The 18,003-nt window shown below is 47.1% G+C and overlaps 1 protein-coding gene across 3 annotated transcripts in view; it reads left to right on the forward strand.

The window, feature by feature from the left end:
- The window catches only part of PTPN3 (protein tyrosine phosphatase non-receptor type 3), a 77,813-nt gene that overhangs the window by 11,482 nt on the left and 48,328 nt on the right, over nt 1–18,003 (forward strand). Inside the window, exons 5-10 of one of the 3 annotated variants that reach the window (XM_029920413.1) lie at nt 1,330–1,374; nt 5,026–5,078; nt 11,369–11,489; nt 12,599–12,686; nt 16,424–16,512; nt 17,614–17,677. In XM_029920413.1, coding sequence (XP_029776273.1) covers nt 1,330–1,374; nt 5,026–5,078; nt 11,369–11,489; nt 12,599–12,686; nt 16,424–16,512; nt 17,614–17,677 — 460 coding nt within the window. Of the gene's footprint in view, nt 1–1,329; nt 1,375–5,025; nt 5,079–11,368; nt 11,490–12,246; nt 12,289–12,311; nt 12,456–12,598; nt 12,687–16,423; nt 16,513–17,613; nt 17,678–18,003 lie in introns of those variants that run through there. The other 2 variants (XM_029920415.1, XM_029920414.1) reach the window with 2 other exon arrangements.

Below are 18,003 nucleotides of genomic sequence, written 5' to 3' on the forward strand. Positions count from 1 at the left end.
TCAGGTTTTTCGTAGCATGACTGTCCAGGTTAAATCAGATCTAACTGACCCCACATAACCTATCTGAATGTCTGCTTCCTCAAAGGAAGGAGGCGGTAGTGCCTACTACCGAGCTGGTATGAGGCTGAAATAAGGCAAGGCATTATGAAGTTCCCCGCACCCGGCCCGGAACTGTGCAGAGAGGGGGTTGTAATGCCATGTGACACATTCATGTCTCAGAACACCAGCGCCTTGACCTTTGAACGTATGAATTTGAAGGCATCATAAAACCCAATGTGTTTTAAATTGCCCAAATCCTCACTCCCCTGCCCCGGAATATTTCTGCTGAATCTGTATTATATTTCAAGAAGTTTCCCTTTTGTCCTCTTGGCCAGACACTAGAATGTCTATCCCATTTGAACCTAGCAGCAAGTGTCACATGTGTGCCGCATCCCTCAATATAAAGTTTTCCATCTGCCTTCGTGGCCTGAGCAGCGCTCTCAGTGCCGTCTGCTCCCCACTCCCTGGACGGCGGGCAGTCACAGGGCCAGGGGCCTGCTCTGCCCACAAGTCACATGCTGGGTTTCGAAGTGACATTGCTGGTGGCTCACACAGACAAGTGCCGGAGGGCCTGGCAGCGGGTAGCTGATTGATGTGTATGCTTTTGCTCAAGCACTCACGGTGTCCAGGACACAGGGAAAAACTCAGCTGGGTGTCTGCACCCCAGCCAGGGAGGTGTCTTCACGCACCCATCTTCTCTCTGCAGCTTCCCGCAGAGGGAACGGCGGTTCCCCAGCACCCGGGGGCTGCCTGTGTGGGCTGCCGCGGGGGTCCTGGTGCGCTCGGATACCCCGAACTTCTGCGGGGGGGGGGGGGGGGGGGGGGGGGGGGGGCGGGGGGGGGGGTGCCTGCTGGCAACTGTACTAGCAGGTGATTGCCTCCAGCCTGCCCGTCCCTGCTCAGCCATCGCTAGGACAGCATGTGCTGGCGTGAGGCTGGCTGGAAATCAGACAGCCTCGGGAGCCGTTGTTACCGACAGGGCAGCTTTGCAGTGCACAGACTAGCGCCCCAAGACGTCAGACAAAACTGTGTTGTGGGGCACCTGGGTGGCTCGGTCAGTTAAGCATCTGACACTTGATCTCAGCTCAGATCTTGATCTCTGAGTCATGAGTTCAAGCCCCATATTGGGCATGAAGCCTACTTTAAAGAACTTATTTTTAGATGTGTTTCTATGTATTTTATTCTCCAAATGTACAGATCTTGTTTTTGACTCCTCACCTTGTTTGTGTGTGTGCTTATTTCAGTGTGAGTATTATGAATTAATAAAGAAAAAAAACCATTGTTTCGTAGGCATTTGTATTTCTTACAACTGAAGATGGATATTTGTGAAGGAAGGTAATGAGAATTTCACATTCTTCTTTTCCTGTCAGTTGCCAGACTCTAAAATTCCTGGTTTTAATCTAATGATCGTGCGTTTCTGGTAACAGTATTAAATGTAGACAAAGGATGGATGTTGAAAGCAGCATCCGGCACGACATTATGGCCTGGACATCTGGTTTTAAGCAGGGCTCGATTTGCAGAAGTGGAGGATGGATAAGCATCATTTCATGTGTAATTTTATTAGAAAAGGTACAGTTATCTTTCTGGTAAAGACCTGAGAAACTTTAAAGGGAGAGAGAGACACAGAATGTGAGACAGACTTCATTGAGGAAGGCAGATCAGGCCTAATTTAGGTCTACTTCCAAGCTCCTTAGTGCCTATCATGACTCATTTTCTCTCTGGGAGACATTGTGCTCGCAGGCATGAGCATCCGCCTGTGATTCAGCACATCTTGTATGTCAGGACCATCACAGTGGCCAGAAGTCTGTGAAATGGCCTGGGAAGGGCAAAGAAATGCCAAGCCAATGGTCCCTGAGCTGCCTTCTCGAATCCTGACTTTCCCTTGACTTCAGGGAGAAATTGCAGCTGGTGAACTGGGAGAGAGTGACAGCTTATTCCCATTCTCCTCATTCTGTCTTTCCCTCTCCCAGTTCAACTGAGTGAGGTCTTCAGAAGCCTGGGTGAGGGAGCCCACCGTGTGGCTGGGGGCAGTGAGGCAGGAGCCCATAAGGCGATTGGAACCAGTATGGGCTCTGGAGACCACGGCAGCCATGAGGTTTTAGGGGGGCCTCTACAGGCTGGGAGTCTTTGCCCTGCCACATGCCCATGGTCCCAGCTGAAAACCACATTTGGGGTGGGGAAGGGCCCCTGGGTGCCTCAGTTCACTGGGCATCTGACTTCAGCCCAGGTCATGATCTCACAATTCGTGGATTTGAGCCCTGCGTCGGGCTCTGTGCTAACAGCTCAAAGCCTGCAGCCTGCTTCTGATTCTGCCTTCTCCCTCTCTCTTTGCCCCTCCCCCGCTCATTCTCTCTCTCTCTCTCTCTCTCTCTCTCTCTCTCTCTCTCTCTCTCTCTCTCTCTCTTGCTCTCGTTCTTGCTCTTGCTCTCTTGCTCTCAAAAATAAGTAAAACATTAAAAAAAAAAGAAAGAAAGCCACATGTTGGGGACTTACAGGAGAGAGTAGAAAGGTTCTTCCCGTCAAAGCTGGACAGGCATCCTGTGTCCGGCAGACAGAGGAGAGCTGCAGGAGGCCTGTGGCCAGAGCAGCATGGACAAAGATGGCACCAGTACATGTAAGGGAAGGCTCCGAGAGCCGGGGGGGGGGCTTCGTGTACATGGAAGAGACATTCGCAGGCATGGCTCTGTAGGTCCAGGGGATGGGGCTGGGGGAAGAACATTTAGAAACAAGACACATGTTGAATTCTGGACTGCCAGAACATGTTGACTCTTCAGAGCTCCTACAGTTAGAGAATTTTTGTAATTTAGCTCATTCTCCCACTCAGAGGAGGGAAGAATCCCTTCTGTAGCACAACTGTAGGCTTTGGGCCTCTGCTTAAGCACCTCCAGAAATGAGGGACAGCCTTCTTAGGTGTCAGGGGGACTCCAGGTGGAAATTACCCTCCTCTCCTGGGTCCAGGCCACCCTCTACAGCAGTAACAACTTGTCTGTCTTTTCTACACACTAATTTCTTTTCTCCACAACTGTTTCACCAAGCACCTGTTATATGACGGACTCTCTACTGCGCTGGTCAAATAAGGCAAGGCCCTACCCTGTCAGGAGCTCTCAGACTAGCCCCCCATATAGTAGAAATAGGCAGTTTTCATTGTTTCTTCTCCAAACACAATACCCCTTCTTAGTTTTGTGTGAAATCCATTGAGAGCCACATTGTGTCTTAAATCCCTTACATTCCTTGTCAGGCCTCTTGGTGGCCTCTACCACCTCCCCGAGGAGAGGGCCTCCTGCTACCGAACACTTCCTGGGTGTGTCAGGGTCACTGTGGTCATCTGTGGCCATGGATCTTGAGACAGACTTGATGGATCTAATTAGCCTCTTCTCCTGGGTGCCCTGGTTTGTTTGAACTGTCAGTGGTTGGCAGTTCCCAAGGCATTCTCTCTTTCCAGCTGAGATAAGCATCCTTGTCCATCAAGGAAACCCTAAAACCTGGAGGGAAAGAAAGGAGTCTGTCTAGGGACATGTGGCATGTTAGTGGCCACCTTGAGTGGCCAGGAAGGCTTTTGGTATTCTTTGGTTTGTATTTACACTGTTCTTTGGAAATGTTCTTTTCTGACTTATTCATAGGATTGTTCCCTCCATCTAAATTGAACCTCCTTAGCCTCTTTCCTCAGTTGTACCCCAAATCCCATTCACCCTGCTCTGCCTCTAGCAGGGACACTGACTTAGGTTTCATTGAAGCCCTTCTTGGTAGGAGAGCGAGTGGCTGGTGTTTGTGCTCCCCACGGGCTATCTGAGTCTCCAGATGAACAGACGGTGAGTGTCCCTGGACGTACCTCCATACTTGGAGAGATCACTTGGAAGTTCTAGCAGAGAACGCGTGATGACTTGAGGAAAGCTGGAGACACCTCCAGTGGGGAAGGCTACCTTCTGGTGTAGCTTCAGGACTAGCACATAGCACAGCAGATGGGAAGGGGAACCCTGGGCTGTCAACCTGCTTAGTCAGAGAGATGGGGGTGACTCACCTCTTGGGAATCTCATGAGCTGCTATGGAAACAGTACTTCTTCTCCACTTCCCCCGACTGCGGGAAGAATGCTCTTAAAATCTGTATCTCCCCACCCTGTAAGCCTTATTCCTGCCGCTTCTATTCAGTCTCTCCTCAGTGCCTTTCTCCACCTGGCAGGGATCCCTGGCCCAAGGCTGCTGGCCGAGCTCCTAGGCAGATGGTATAGTTCATGGTTGAATGGAGAAAAGGGAGCAACCAGAAGATTCAAAGTATGACTAAGCCAAAGATGATGTTATTGGCAGAAATGCTGCGTTTGGAGGACAGTGGGACTGAGAACAAGGGAGATCGAGTCTAACATCCAGCCCATGGGTTTCTAGCGAGTGGCAGGCAAACTGGGAGGTGAACAGACCATTCCCTATAGATTGGAAGCTTCAGGAGGGTAAATAGATTTAGGAATCTTCAGTAACTGTTAAGTAATTTCGAACTCACAGGAGTTTTAAAAATTGAAGATCCTTTTCTATTTTTCCCACCAAGAGGATGTCACCTTTCCAGAAAGTGGGTAATCAGGAGTCATGGAGTCAACAGAAGCCAGGGATTTAGTTAGAAAGCCCTACAGAAAGTCTCACGTCTTTACTAGAAAGATACGAAGGCTGCCCAATGATCTAAGAGTATAATTTTCTCACTTTTCTTCATGATATGAGCCTGACCTTTCTTGATCAGCCAAAACCTTGGCCACCATTAGGCCTTTAGCTTCATAGTATTTGTATTAATGTGTATTATTGTAAACACAACAAAGTTCTCCTTTAATTTTATATCTTTAGTGTTACATTTATCTTTACTATTTGAGTTCCATCCTAAAATTATCTTTGTTCTGTTATGATTCAAGATGGTTTTTTTAGTGGTTAATGCAAAAAAGAAGGCAGATACTATCCATTATGGCTGGTGTTGGCCCTCCTGACCTCACTAATGTGTTTTTCTCCTAACAGGCTAACCTGCCCTCTTAACTCAGCGGTGGTTCTAGCATCCTATGCAGTACAATGTAAGTCACCAAGGGGGCATTTCACAGGCGGACAGCCTGTTCTGACTGATGTCTTAAGAAAGTCACTGCTTTTTCCTGTTTGACCAGGTCTCTTCCCTTCTTCTCGGGAATCCTGTTGGGCAATCTTCCCTCTGGTTGTCTGGAGAGTCCCACTGTCACCCTGACACTCTCCACCGGCACAGGGATGTTGGTCAAGGAGGGTGGTGAAGGGAGCCCGTGCAACAGAAGTCACCTGTCACACGTCATACCACCCAGACCCTCACTCATACACTGGGTCTCATAACAAACCCCAGTGAGGCAAATATTCCTACCAGTCACCACTTACAGACATGGAGCCCAAGTCCCACGGTTAAGGAATTTCCTGGAGACCACTCCTGCCACTTGCTTGGGGTCTTAGGAATTTTTTTTTTAGAATTTTAGTAGAGCTAATGGGTTTTTTAGTGCTCTATAGCAGCAGTGTTCAATAGAAATATAATGTGAGCCACATACGTAATTTTCAGTTTTCTAGTACCCATTATTAAACAAGGAAAATGAAACAGAATAGTTTAAATATTTTAATGAATCCACCACATCCCAAATATTATCATTTTAATATATAATCAATGTAAAAAGTTAACAAGACATTTTACATTTTTTTTATATGGACTCTTCAGAAACCAGTCCACATTTTATACCTGAAGCACATCTCGGTTTGGGCTAGCCACATTTCAAGTACTCAGTAGCCGCATGCTGCTGGTGGCTGCCACATTGGGTAGAACATCCGTATGGAATTTTCTGTTCATTTATTCGGTAAAACGTCGAGCGTATATCCCACATCAGGCGCTGTGGTGGATGCTGGGCGTGCACGGTGGGCAGGCGGCATGGCCAGAGGGAAGGCCCGGTAACACCTGGTAGTTAGCTGTGTGGTGTCAGAGCAGCACGCTCACGCAGAGGTCGGGCAGAGGCACGTGGTACATAAGGAACCACCTCTACCTTCCTGTAAGCCCCCCACCGGCTTGGCCTGTAACCCTCTTGTAGGGTAGGGAGTTGAGAGCAAGGTGGTCAGTCTCCGAGCAGGTGCTGGCTGAACTACTCCCTCTACTTTGGGTCTTAGAGGCAAAGTAGTGAAAGAAGGCTGACAGGGACTCCTGAGATGACCTTAAGTCTGTCTACTCCCCTGGCTGCAAGGAACAGAAATAGGAGAGAGGCAGAGCACAGTGGCTTGGCCCACAGCTCATCTGCCCACCTGTGGGAGACTAGGAAGTGGAAGACAGACCTTTAACAGTGACCCTACTCACAAGTAAGGTCAGATCCAGTCTGTCTCCCCAGATAGCCTGCACCTCCTTCTCTCTACTGGGCAACCAAGAAGACGCTGCACAGTGGTAGGCCTGGGTAGACTTGAAAGTTGCCCTCTCCCTGCACTGCAGCTGGAACAGACCCGGCCATGTTGTATCCAGATGGGAAATGGTGGCGTGGCCACCAGTCGGCCTGTGTCCTTACTGATGTCTAGACCTCATGCACTCCATCTCTGCCAGGCTGATCAGCTGACAAGCTTTGCCACATCCCGGAGTGAGTTTGGTGTTCGCAGCTAGAGCTTTGAGGGGCAGGACCCCTAGAAAGGACATAGTCAAACTAAATTTAGATCTGGCTTCTCCATTTGCCACTAATGTGGCATTACCTCCCTGAATCTCCATTTTTTCATCTGTAAAACAGAGGTGATGGTGGTGATCACAACAACTCAGAATTGACTATATGAGTCAAAGCATGCATGTAAGGAAATCTGTAACTAGAAACTTTCCAGCCAGACCCTTGCCGGTGACTGAGTTGGTAAGCACGTTCCTGGAGCCATGTTGCCTGGACTTGGGCTCTTCGCCGTACACATGCATGACCCTGGGCCTCTCCGGGCCCTAACGTCCTCCCCTGGGAGGCGTGATAACCGTGTTTACGTCCTAGGGTCGTAGTGAGGATGGAAGCTCTCAGGATAGTGCCTGGCACATGGCAAGTGCTCACTTGCACTGTTCTCATGTCTGCCCAGAAGAGAACTTTCTGAAGAACTGCCTTTTGTAAACAGTAACCTCTACTGAGAGTACAATTTAAGAACCAAATAAGAAAATCCTGTTCTAAGTCTCCATGGTCAGGTTCCCCTCTGCAAACAGGTGGTAGAACTGGGGCTAGAGGAAGTGATTGGCACCGAGAAAGTAGAAACTAGTCACCGTGGAAGCATTAGCATGGTTATCATGCTTAATAAAATCCTGCATTGTCAGACAAGCAGTTTTAAGTAGAAGTGCTTTATTCCTTCACTTTCAGGAAGTACGTATATATTCTTTCTGATACTTCTGTGCGTGCATTTCTGTAAGATTAATTCTTGGATAGGAGACTGCTGGGTGTCTAAATTTGATCTGCTACATATCACCAAATTGTCCCCATTGGGGTATGTAAGATGAAGATCAGCCCCACCAGTGACAGCAAACCAAAATCACGTTTTCTTACCAGATAAAAAGTAATTTAGGTAAATATCTGAAAAGATTTTTTTTAATGTTTATTTATTTGAGAGAGAGAGAGAGAGAGAGAGAGAGCGCGCACAGCACCAGTTGGGGAGGGGCAGAAGAAGAAGGAGGCAGAGACTCTGAAGCGGGCTCCAGGCTCTCAGCTGTCAGCACAGAGCCTGATGTAGGGCTCGCACTCATGGAGCGTGAGATCATGACCTGAGCCGAAGTTGGCTGCTTAACCGACTGAGCCACCCAGGTGCCCCCAATACCTGAAAAGATTTTATAGGTTGCTGTGGCCTCAGTGATTTATGACACTCAAAGAATGAAGATGTTAGCAGTATGTATTTATCCATCATGTCTCTTAACCTCTGTCATGTGCGGGTTCTGCACCAGCCTTACTGTGCACAGACAGAGCATGGCCTCTCTGGGGTCCCCTGCCTGACGGGGAGGCACAGGGGGGCCAGCTGATGCTGGCGGTGAGGGTGAACACTCCATCGTGCATGGGGGAGAGGGAAGCGAGTCCAGAAAAGCTTCTTAGTGGTGACCCCTGGGAAGATCCGCCAAGATCAAGCTGGAGTTGGTTGAATAACATGCAAGGGGCTTATATTACATAAAGGACTTTCCCAGCCGAACGGCTCGACCTCTAGAAATGCTGCACATTTGAGTGCCTGGAATATACTCGCACTTTCCTGCACAGTATAAAATTTTAGCCAAAAGAATGCGTGGAACTGAAGACAATGTACCTCCCACATACACACTCATTTCCTTATCTTCCTGCTACAGTTAGCTTCTGCGTGGATTGCTTCCTCACAAATAGGAAAGTGTATTGCTCTGGAGGTTAGGGTGTGTGGTATAGTAAGGAGATGAAGGTTATGGACTGCGGTCCAAGTCTAGGCTTCAGGTTACCCGCTGAGCCATGTGAGCAGGTCCCTTCCTTGAGTCGCCCTTCCCTTAACTGTTTGAAGGGACAAAAGCAGTGTCTGTCCTTGGGTTGTCATGAGCATCGCATGGGTTGATGGCTTTGAAATCAACAGGGGAACCTCTCTGTGCTTGGCCAAGTGTTTTTGAATGACTGTTAACTTTGTTTCCCTCTAGTGGTGAGCACAGAGCCTTGCACAGAGTAGCCGACTAAGATTCCATGGGAAAACCACCCTACAAGGAGGTTCCATTGGCCTCTTGTTAAGTTCAGACATTTGTCAGTGACTTGACTGAAGATAACCTTGCTGTTCATGTTTGCAGAAGGGCCCAGGGGTTGGGACCTAGCAGCTAAAACAGATGACGAAGTCAAGAGTCAAGATCCAAGAGGGTCGCCATGAGCTAATGAAACCAACTGAGTAAAATTTAATAGGACTATGCCTTGAGGCTCTGGAAAATCCCTTGCAACATTTGGCTGCCCTCTGGGGACACAACCATTGTCCCAGTCAAATGGCCGGCTGCAGCAGCTCAGGCCTGGCAGGGGGCTGTAGGCGATGGTAGGACCATTAGCTGGGGGCCTGGATCACCTGGGTTCTGGTCTTGACTGCTGAAAGTGACTTCTGTGCTACAGGAAGTCTCTTCTCTCTGAACCAAAGTTTCTTCTTTCTTTTTTTAGTTTCTTCCCTTTTAACATGAATTTACACAAGGTAATTTTAAGGCTTTCTCACGCTTTCCTCATTGGGGACTCTGTGTCAGGGCTAAATTATTTCCTATAAACACATGATGGTACACTTCATGATGTACAAACTCATCTGTAAGCCACACTTATGCTTACATAATCCAGCCTTGACATTGCTGTCCGTAGCTTAGCTGGATTTGGCTGGCCTTACAGCCTATGACCTTGATCTACGCATGCAGCCTTGACCAAGCCTGCATGCGTAGATCACTTGGCTTTATGCTCTCTTCCCCTTCCAAAATGGAACTTTGTAGTAGCCTTTGTTTCCGTTAGTTCTAAGCACTGCGTCCCTGAGCACCTACTCTGTGCCATACATAGGTGCTACGCCCCAGCGATGAGTCTGCCTCACTCCCAGCCCTCAGGGAAGAGTGTAAGGAGGAAACAGATTCTTTCATTTCGGTGTGGATCTCAAAGAGCAGCTCTTGAGGGTGGTGGCAGTTGAGGGTGAGCAGGGCCAAGTGGACATGAAGAAAGATGTGCTTGCACCTAGCCTCTCCTCTCTGTGATGAGTTCCTCTAAGCAGCTCTCTGGCTCATCTCCTTCCCCTCTGAGATTGGCCATGAAGCATCACAGCAGCTTCTCCCAGTCCCCGTCCTCATGACACCGAAGGAGCTGTTTGATTTAGAAATCCGTGTTGAGTGGGTGCTGTGCAACACTAGCCCTCAGAAGCCGCCTGGCATTGAAGCCAGCTGTGGGAAGAATTCACTGAAACCTTTGGAAAGATCAAGGGTAATATTTTTTAATTTTTTTTAATGTTTTATTTTTGAGAGAGAGAGAGAGAGAGAGAGACAGCATGAGCAGGGGAGGGTCAGAGAGAGAGGGAGACACAGAATCCAAAGCAGGCTCCAGGCTCTGAGCTAACTGTCAGCACAGAGCGGGATGCGGGACTCGAACCCACAAGCCACAGGATCATGACCTGAGCCAAAGCTGGACCCTCAATCGACTGAGCCACCCAGGTGCCCCAAGGGTAATATTTTTAAGAAAAAGATGAAAGTGTCTCATTAAGAAAATGAAATACTACTGGGGTGCCTGGGTGTCTAAGTCGGTTGAGTATCCGACTTCAGCCCAAGTCATGATTTCACAGTTCGTGGATTTGAACCCTGGAGCCTGCTTCATATTCTGTGTCTCCCTCTCTCTCTGCCTCTCCCATGCTCATACTCTGTCTCTCTCTCAAAATTAAATAAACATAAAATTTTTTTAATAAAAAAAGAAAATGAAATACCAGATTAATTGCCCATCAGAACTAGAACTTGTTTTTCTCCTGCTTTTATAAAGATGGAAAAAATGAATCTCGGCGAAGGGAGGCAGGTGTCCCTGAGTCCCACAGGCTAGATCCTTGGCTGCCCCACCCGGGGTCTTTTTCCCAGTCTCCTCAGCAGTCCAGACACCCAGATGGTTTGCATCCTCAGGACAGCCATGTACAACTCTCAGGAATACCTATTACACAACAGATGTCGATGAGTCATGTTTGTAGAATGGCAGTCAAGGATCTGGAGGGAGAGGTGCCGTTTAGACCAGGGATGCAGGTCCCCAGTGTTTCCCTGACTCCCCCAAGAATGTTCCATCTGCCCAAGAATTCTGTGCTTAGCCTTGCCAGGGCCCAGCCCATCAGCCCCGCCCACTCCCAAGCCCCGTGCCATCCCCCACTGTGCCTCCAAACACATCCTGGTTCCATTTCTTCAAATTCCAGGGAGCCAGTCAAGGTGCAGACAGTGTCAAGTCAGCATAACCTGCCTCCTGCCCACACTCATTGTTCAGAGCAGGTTGGTCCAGTGTCATGATCACCTTGGGCTATTAGAGAGTCAGTCTGCACGGTGCCTGTCATGCAGGGCATGGCATTTTTGAGTGGGTTCTCTTCTTTTTCTTTATCCAGGGGCACGGTACAAACTGCAGTGCTCACCACGGAGTATGGGTATAGAATAGGACCTAGGTCACACCGTTCAAATGTCTGGCCTCGGGAGAGAACATTCCACTGAAGCATGCATGGTGGTCCTTGGCCCACATAGGGTTCAGATAAAAATGTGGAATCTGGAGCTAACGAGAAGCTCAAGGTCATATGGTGGTAGAACCTCTTGGAAGAATACTTCCAGTGTTTTTCTTTTGATGCCGTAGATGCTTGTGAATACAGACCATATTGAAAAGGCCATTTCCTCCTCATTCTGTCTCGATAGCTCATTTTGGAGACTATAATTCTTCCATTCATCATCCGGGCTATCTTTCTGATAGTCAGTTTATACCAGATCAGAACGATGACTTTCTAACGAAGGTGGAATCGCTCCATGAGCAGCACAGGTGAGGAGACGGGTGGGGTGGCCTACTTTGGGAACCCAGGTCGCACATTTCAGGCCTTATGTTCCCTTGCGTCTGATGTGTTCTCTTCCTTTTGTTCATGAATCCTCTTTTAAGCTGTCGGGGGTTTGTGAACCTTAGAACTGTAACGATGGCAGATATATTTGGCATAACTAGCATTTCTGTAAAGTGCAAAATGGGATTTACAGCATTTTTTAAGGGTGTCATTGAAATCTTAATTCCTAGAGGAAATGCCCTTTTTTAATCTGCCCCACAATTGACCTACCAGGCAAACCTTTTAATGGTTGATCACTTTTGATAAAATGGGCCGCTCCATCAGGCATCATTGGATAGACAGGCAGGTGGACTAGTTCTGGGAGGCTCTGTGAATCCCTTGTTCCCGGGCTTCGGGTCGTGAAAATGCCTTCATTCCAGGAGGGAGCCCAGTCTTCCGAGGCTGCCTCAGGCCAAGCCTGCGTTCCAGCAGATACGCCCGATTCTGGTCTCCTCATCCTTTGCCTCATTTTATTCAAAGCTACGGAGAGGCAGCTGTTTAGTCCAGGTCAGATCAGGGCCATCCTGACCGGGAAGGCCAGGTCTCAAGGGACATGACATTCTTGGGAAGGCTGCAAAAACAAAGGCCAAGCAATCAGCGTCCCTTCTAAAAGGCACGGCCAATCCTCCCTCCCAGAACTGTTTCCCAGGCAGAAGCCAGCGTCCTAAAATAGTACAGTGACGTTTGGGAGTTTGAGGCTGCCGGAAGAGTAGATAAAGGTGGAAAGACCTGAAGAGCACCTATCAAGTAAGCAGTTTGGAGCAAGCAGGGTAGAATTCCAAACAGTGACTGTCTTCTGTATCTGAGTACTGAGAGCCTACTAAATGAGAAGTATTACATAGTAAAGGACTTGAGCAGGCGGTGAAGTCCTATTCGGTGGACAAGAAAAAAGACCTGGTTTAGTAGAATTTAGGGTGAGATTGGTTGAGATTAATAACATAAGGCATTTAATGACCTTACAGAAATGTTACCAATTTGGAGGGGATTTTTATGTTAAAATTTGGAGGTGTGTGCTCTGTCGATTTGAGAACTCTGCATTGTCTCTCGTCTCCTGCAGTGGACTAAAGCAGTCAGAAGCTGAATCTTGCTTTATCAACATAGCACGGACCCTCGACTTCTATGGAGTGGAGCTGCACAGCGGTAGGGTAGGTACCCTCGGCACTTCCGGGTTCAGAAATTCATTTCTGAAGGTTTGAAAACTTCTTTGGAATGGTGTCTTTTCCAGTATAATTAAAAAAGAGCTTTTAATAATAATATTCAGAAAGTTTATAAAGTTGGTTATTCAGTTGTTGTTTTTTCATGTTTCCATGGGGTGGGGGGGTCATGGGGATTAGCAAGTAGTTTCTTTTTTATAATGTTTATTCATTTTTTGAAAGAGAGAGCACGAATGGGGGAAAGGCAGCTCCCCAGAAACAAATAGCTTTCAAAGATGATTTCAGGGGGCGCCTGGGTGGCTCAGTCAGTTCAGCATCCAACTACACCTCAGGTCATGATCTCAGAGTTCGTGGGTTCGAGCCCTGCATCAGGTTCTGTGCTGACAGCTCAGAGCCTGGAGCCTCTTTCAGATTCTGTGTCTCCCTTTCTTTCTGCCCCTCCCCCACTCATGCTCCATCTCTCTCTGTCGCAAAAATAAACTTTAAAAAAATATTTTTAAATAAAGATGACTTCATGTCATGATTAAAGCAAAAAATGTGTCTATCCATTTTCCAAGCAATACCTTAATGAGCCACTGTGTTTACTATTTCATCTCATTGCTGCTCAAAATACAGGTAATTACTCAAATATGGCAGATTTTTTAAAAAGTTTATGTATTTATTTTGAGAGAAAGAGCACATGTGTGCACACATGGCAAGGGGTAGAGAGAGGGAGAGGGAGAATTCCAAGCAGGCTCCACCCTCATCGCAGAGCCCTACATGGGACTCAGTCCCACGACCATGAGATCATAACCTGAGCCAATATTAAAAATTATAATGTTACTGGAGTACCTGGGTGGCTCCGTTGGTTAAGTGTCCAACTTTGGCTCAAGTCATGATCTCACAGTTTGTGAGTTCAAGCCCAAATCCGGGCTCACTGCTGTCAACATAGAGCCCACTTTGGATCTTCTCTCTGCCCCTTCCCCTGCTCATGCTCTGTGTCTCTCTCTCACTCTCTCAAAAATAAATACACATATAAAGGTTTTTTTTTTAATTATAATGGCATGATCATGGAAACCTATAAATATTTTGATTGTGATGTTTCATTTTTTTTAATGTTTATTTTTGAGAAAGACAGTGGGGGAGAGTCAGAGAGGAGTGAGGTTCCTTCCTCACTGTAGCACAGAGCCAGATTTGGGGCTCTAACAAACCATGAGATCATGATATGAGCCAAAATCAAGAGTTGGATGCTTAACAGACTGAGCTACCCAGGCGCCTCTGGTTGTGGTTTTTTAAATAAAATTAACTAACATCCATTATCTACTGAGTAATTTCTATCTGCCAGACACAGTGGCTTGCTTATTTCCCACAGTAATGCTGTGAGGTCTTATCATTACCCCCATTTTACAGATGGAGAAACTGATGCTCAGGGACTTTTCGAAGGTCACACAGCACAGAAGTAGCAGCTTTAGTACATGACCCCAGCACTGTCAGATCGGTCTCTCACCTTTCTATTTTCTGTGAGTAATTGGCCCCCATTATACACAAAAGGAAGCAAATATTGAATACCTAGTAGGTACTAGGCATTGTTCCAGATGCTTTCATGAGATCACAAGGTCTCGTTTAAAGATTATAGCAACTGTGAGAAATCAGTGTTCAAATCATCCCATTTTACAGTGAGAAAATGGAGGCTCAGGGAAGTTGAGTAAATGACCAAACTTTACATCTTTAGGCCTTTTCAATTCATAGAAACACTTTCATTTCTTTTGTGCCATCTCAGTCTCATAACCATTTGATAGGCAAGTTATGGCCTAGGTAATAAAGTAGGAAGAAGATAGGGGATCTTCCAAAATATCAACTTTGGAACTTGATGGTTAATTTTGATTCTGTTTGCAAATAATAATGTGCCATAGAATGTTGTGGAGAACTTTCTTCAGCGGGGAAGTGGACTTTATCAGTGTCTGAGTGGACTTGCACTCTCCCTACTCTCTGTGTCCCAGAAGTGACCTTAGGCCAGATGATTACCTGCTTGGCTGACACCTCCCAGGGTATCAGAGGAGGTGGGTTACCTTTGGCTATATTGTGGCAAACAGAACCCCCTGCATATCAATAACTTGATGCCACAGGGGCACCTGGGTGGCTCAGTCGGTTAAGCGTCCAGGTTCGGCTCAGGACATGATCTCACATTCGTGGGTTTGAGCCTTACGTCAGGCTCTGTGCTGACAGCTAGCTCAGAGCCTGGAGTTTGTCTTTAGAAAATGTGTCTCCCTCTTTCTCTGATCCTCCCCTGCTCGCTCGCTCGCTCGCTCTCTCTCTCTCATTAATAAATAAATAAAACATTTTTTAAAATCATACATTAAATAACTTGATGCCACAGAGTTCATTTCTCAGTAGTTCAAAGGCCGTGATGGGTCCCAGCAAGCCTCCAGGATAGCCTTCCTCCATGCGGTGTCTCAACGTTGACCATGCCTAGTCACATGGGCCTGCCTTCTGCAGTACAAGTGTAGCTGGGAAGTGTGGGGACGGGCGTGGGAGGTTAGTGGATAGTTCCTGTCCTGGGCTGAGTTGCATGTGATCCCAGTTGGGGACCCCGTAGTGAATACTCTGGACGTTCAACTCTATCAGTCAGCGGTGTTTTGTTTGGCCAGTTTCTCCAATTTCCCGTGTTCATGTCACCGTCCACAAATGATTTGTCCCACCACATCTTGAAAAGCAAAAGGGAATGAAAATATACCTGCCACATGTTCTCTAATTTCAGCTGATAAAAAGCTTTGGAGAGGTGGGGTTGATAATCCTTACTAGACAAAAGGAAAAATTAAGGCTCAGTAGCCCAAAATAACACAGCTAGTAAGTGGCGAACCTAAACTTCACACTCGGCGGTAACTAAGTCAGACTCTGCCCCCGCTTCTATTTAATATAATTAGAAGTATATGACAGGGTAATTTGGGGCACAGGTGACTCAAGGGAAGGAAATGTTTTATTTTAAAATTTTATTTTACTCGGGGCACCTGGGTGGCTCAGTCAGTTGAGCATCCAATGGCTCAGGTCATGGTCTTGAAGTTCATGAGTTTGAGCCCCACTTTGGGCACAGAGCCCGCTTTGGATCCTCTGTCCTCATTTCTGCCCCCTCACCCCCCTCCCACTTGCGTGCTCTCTCTCAAAAATAAATAAGACATTAAAAATAAAATAAAATTTTACTCACCTTGTTCTCAATGGATTTAAAACACTTTACACTTGCTGTATCTTCCATATTTTCATTGTCTACGGCAATCCCTAGCATACAAGCTTTTAATAAATTTTGAATATATTGGATTTATAGACCATATTAATTTCTCAGTTGGATTTAAGGTCAGCAGTTCTACATTTCAGGACAGTGTAGCCTGTGATGGCAGTTGAGATCGGTGTAAAGCCGTGCGGAGGGTGAGGTCTTTCTGATGTTAACACAGTATCTAATTCTAATCTAGGAAATGAAAAACTGGATGGATGTTCAAGATTCCGTGGAATGATGGGTGGGCCTTCCTGGTAACTCTGTAACCCTCTGGGACCCAGATGCTGCTCCCGGGCAGCACATGTGCATTTTAGAAGAGACCGGTCCTAAGCATTTGGATCTTAAGTACCGGTTGCCTGTTTTCCATAACATTCTCCCTTAGGAGCTTATACATACTGCTATTTATAAAAGCGTGGGTGCTTGAGTCACCAGAGGCCGTAGCATGACTGTAACACTGAATCTCGGTTCTTCCTTTTTACAGGATCTGCACAATTTAGATCTAATGATTGGAATTGCTTCTGCGGGCATCGCCGTCTACCGAAAATATATTTGCACAAGTTTCTATCCTTGGTAAGTGCAAACCAGTTCTAATTATTTTCTGAATCATGCTTTAAAAATATGCTGAACAAAAGAAACATTATCTCTAATTTTAAACTGGGATTTCTAAAGGAGGGGTGGAGATTTTACCCGAGGTTTTTACCTCTGACCTCTGAGGTTGATCCAGGGCGGTACTTGGGTTTCCGCTGGCAGTCCCTTCCCCCGGTCACCCTGTGGTTTGGGAGACTCTGTGGAAACAGGGATAAAGTGGCTCGAGGCAGATTTTGTAGTTACGGAGTCCTGGGCGGTACATTGGCCTGAATTCAGAGAACTTCCTTCCGGCAGGAACTGTATTGGCTGTGTGGTTCCTTAGTTATTAGTTGGACTTGTACCAAATACTCTGTTCTGGTCTACAAACTCAGGGGACCAAACAGACTTAATCCTCACAAGACCATTCCGAAAAAGGCAGTGCCTTCCAAGGACTTTGTGGTGCAGGACTTGTGAGCCTCTGCTCAGATCCGTGCATTCCTCATTGAATGATCTTGAGCACTTAGGGGAGGTCTCTGAGCCTCAGCTTTGTCATCTGAGAACTGGGAATAACAATATATTTCAGGACTGTTGTAAGGTTTAGTTGAGGGACAGATGTAAAGCTTTTAGTAGGGAACCTGGTATATAAAATGCTGCTTGTGGGTCTAGAATCATGTTCTTATGTAAACAATAGAGGATCTACTTGGCACATGACCAGTGAGTACCAGAGTGGGGATGTGGACCCAAGTCTGTCTGGCTGCTGTCTGTCCTCCCTCTGCTCCACACTGCCCTCAGCTGGCCTCCCCAGGCACACACCAGCCCGAGTAGAGCTACAAAAGCAGGTGACCGCAAAGAGAGCGCATTGCTCATGGTCTCGTTATTTAAAAGCTACATCATCATCCAGTGCCCCTTATGTGATTCTCAGCTTCAGTCAGCTCCTTGGGATTCAGCTGAGGGGACGGGCTGCTGTCATTCCCACTGGGGGTAGACTCTAGGAAGCCTTGAGCCTGTGCTCCTCGTGGTCATGGAGTAGAGGGTACACGTTGTGAGGTGGCAGCTGCCACCCAGCTGAGCCCTATGTGCATTTTATGTTTCATTGTTTTGCAGGGTGAACATTCTAAAAATTTCTTTCAAAAGGAAAAAGTTCTTTATACATCAGCGACAAAAACAGGTGCGTTATGTCTACGCTTGCTTTGTCTCTTGTGTTTTTAGCCACTTCAGCTCTTAATTCTTCAGCTGGTGAAGGCAGCTGGCCATGCGTGTGACTGGGGAGAAAATGGAAGTCGGACTCACTGTGCTTGTCTGATAGCAGAGAACCCGCGTCGGGGTTGGTGACGATGGGTTTGGATCCTCGCTCCTCCATGTAGCCACTGGGCAGGTTGCATCACCTCCCCTGGCCCAAGTTTTACCTTGTTTCCAGAAATACAGTAGTACCTACCTCTTGGGGAATCGAGAAGATTGAATAAAAGCATTGGTCAGACCACCTGGCATGAGCCC

The sequence above is a fragment of the Suricata suricatta genome, chromosome 13 (genome assembly GCF_006229205.1).
Source record: "Suricata suricatta isolate VVHF042 chromosome 13, meerkat_22Aug2017_6uvM2_HiC, whole genome shotgun sequence".
Lineage (NCBI taxonomy): Eukaryota > Metazoa > Chordata > Mammalia > Carnivora > Herpestidae > Suricata > Suricata suricatta.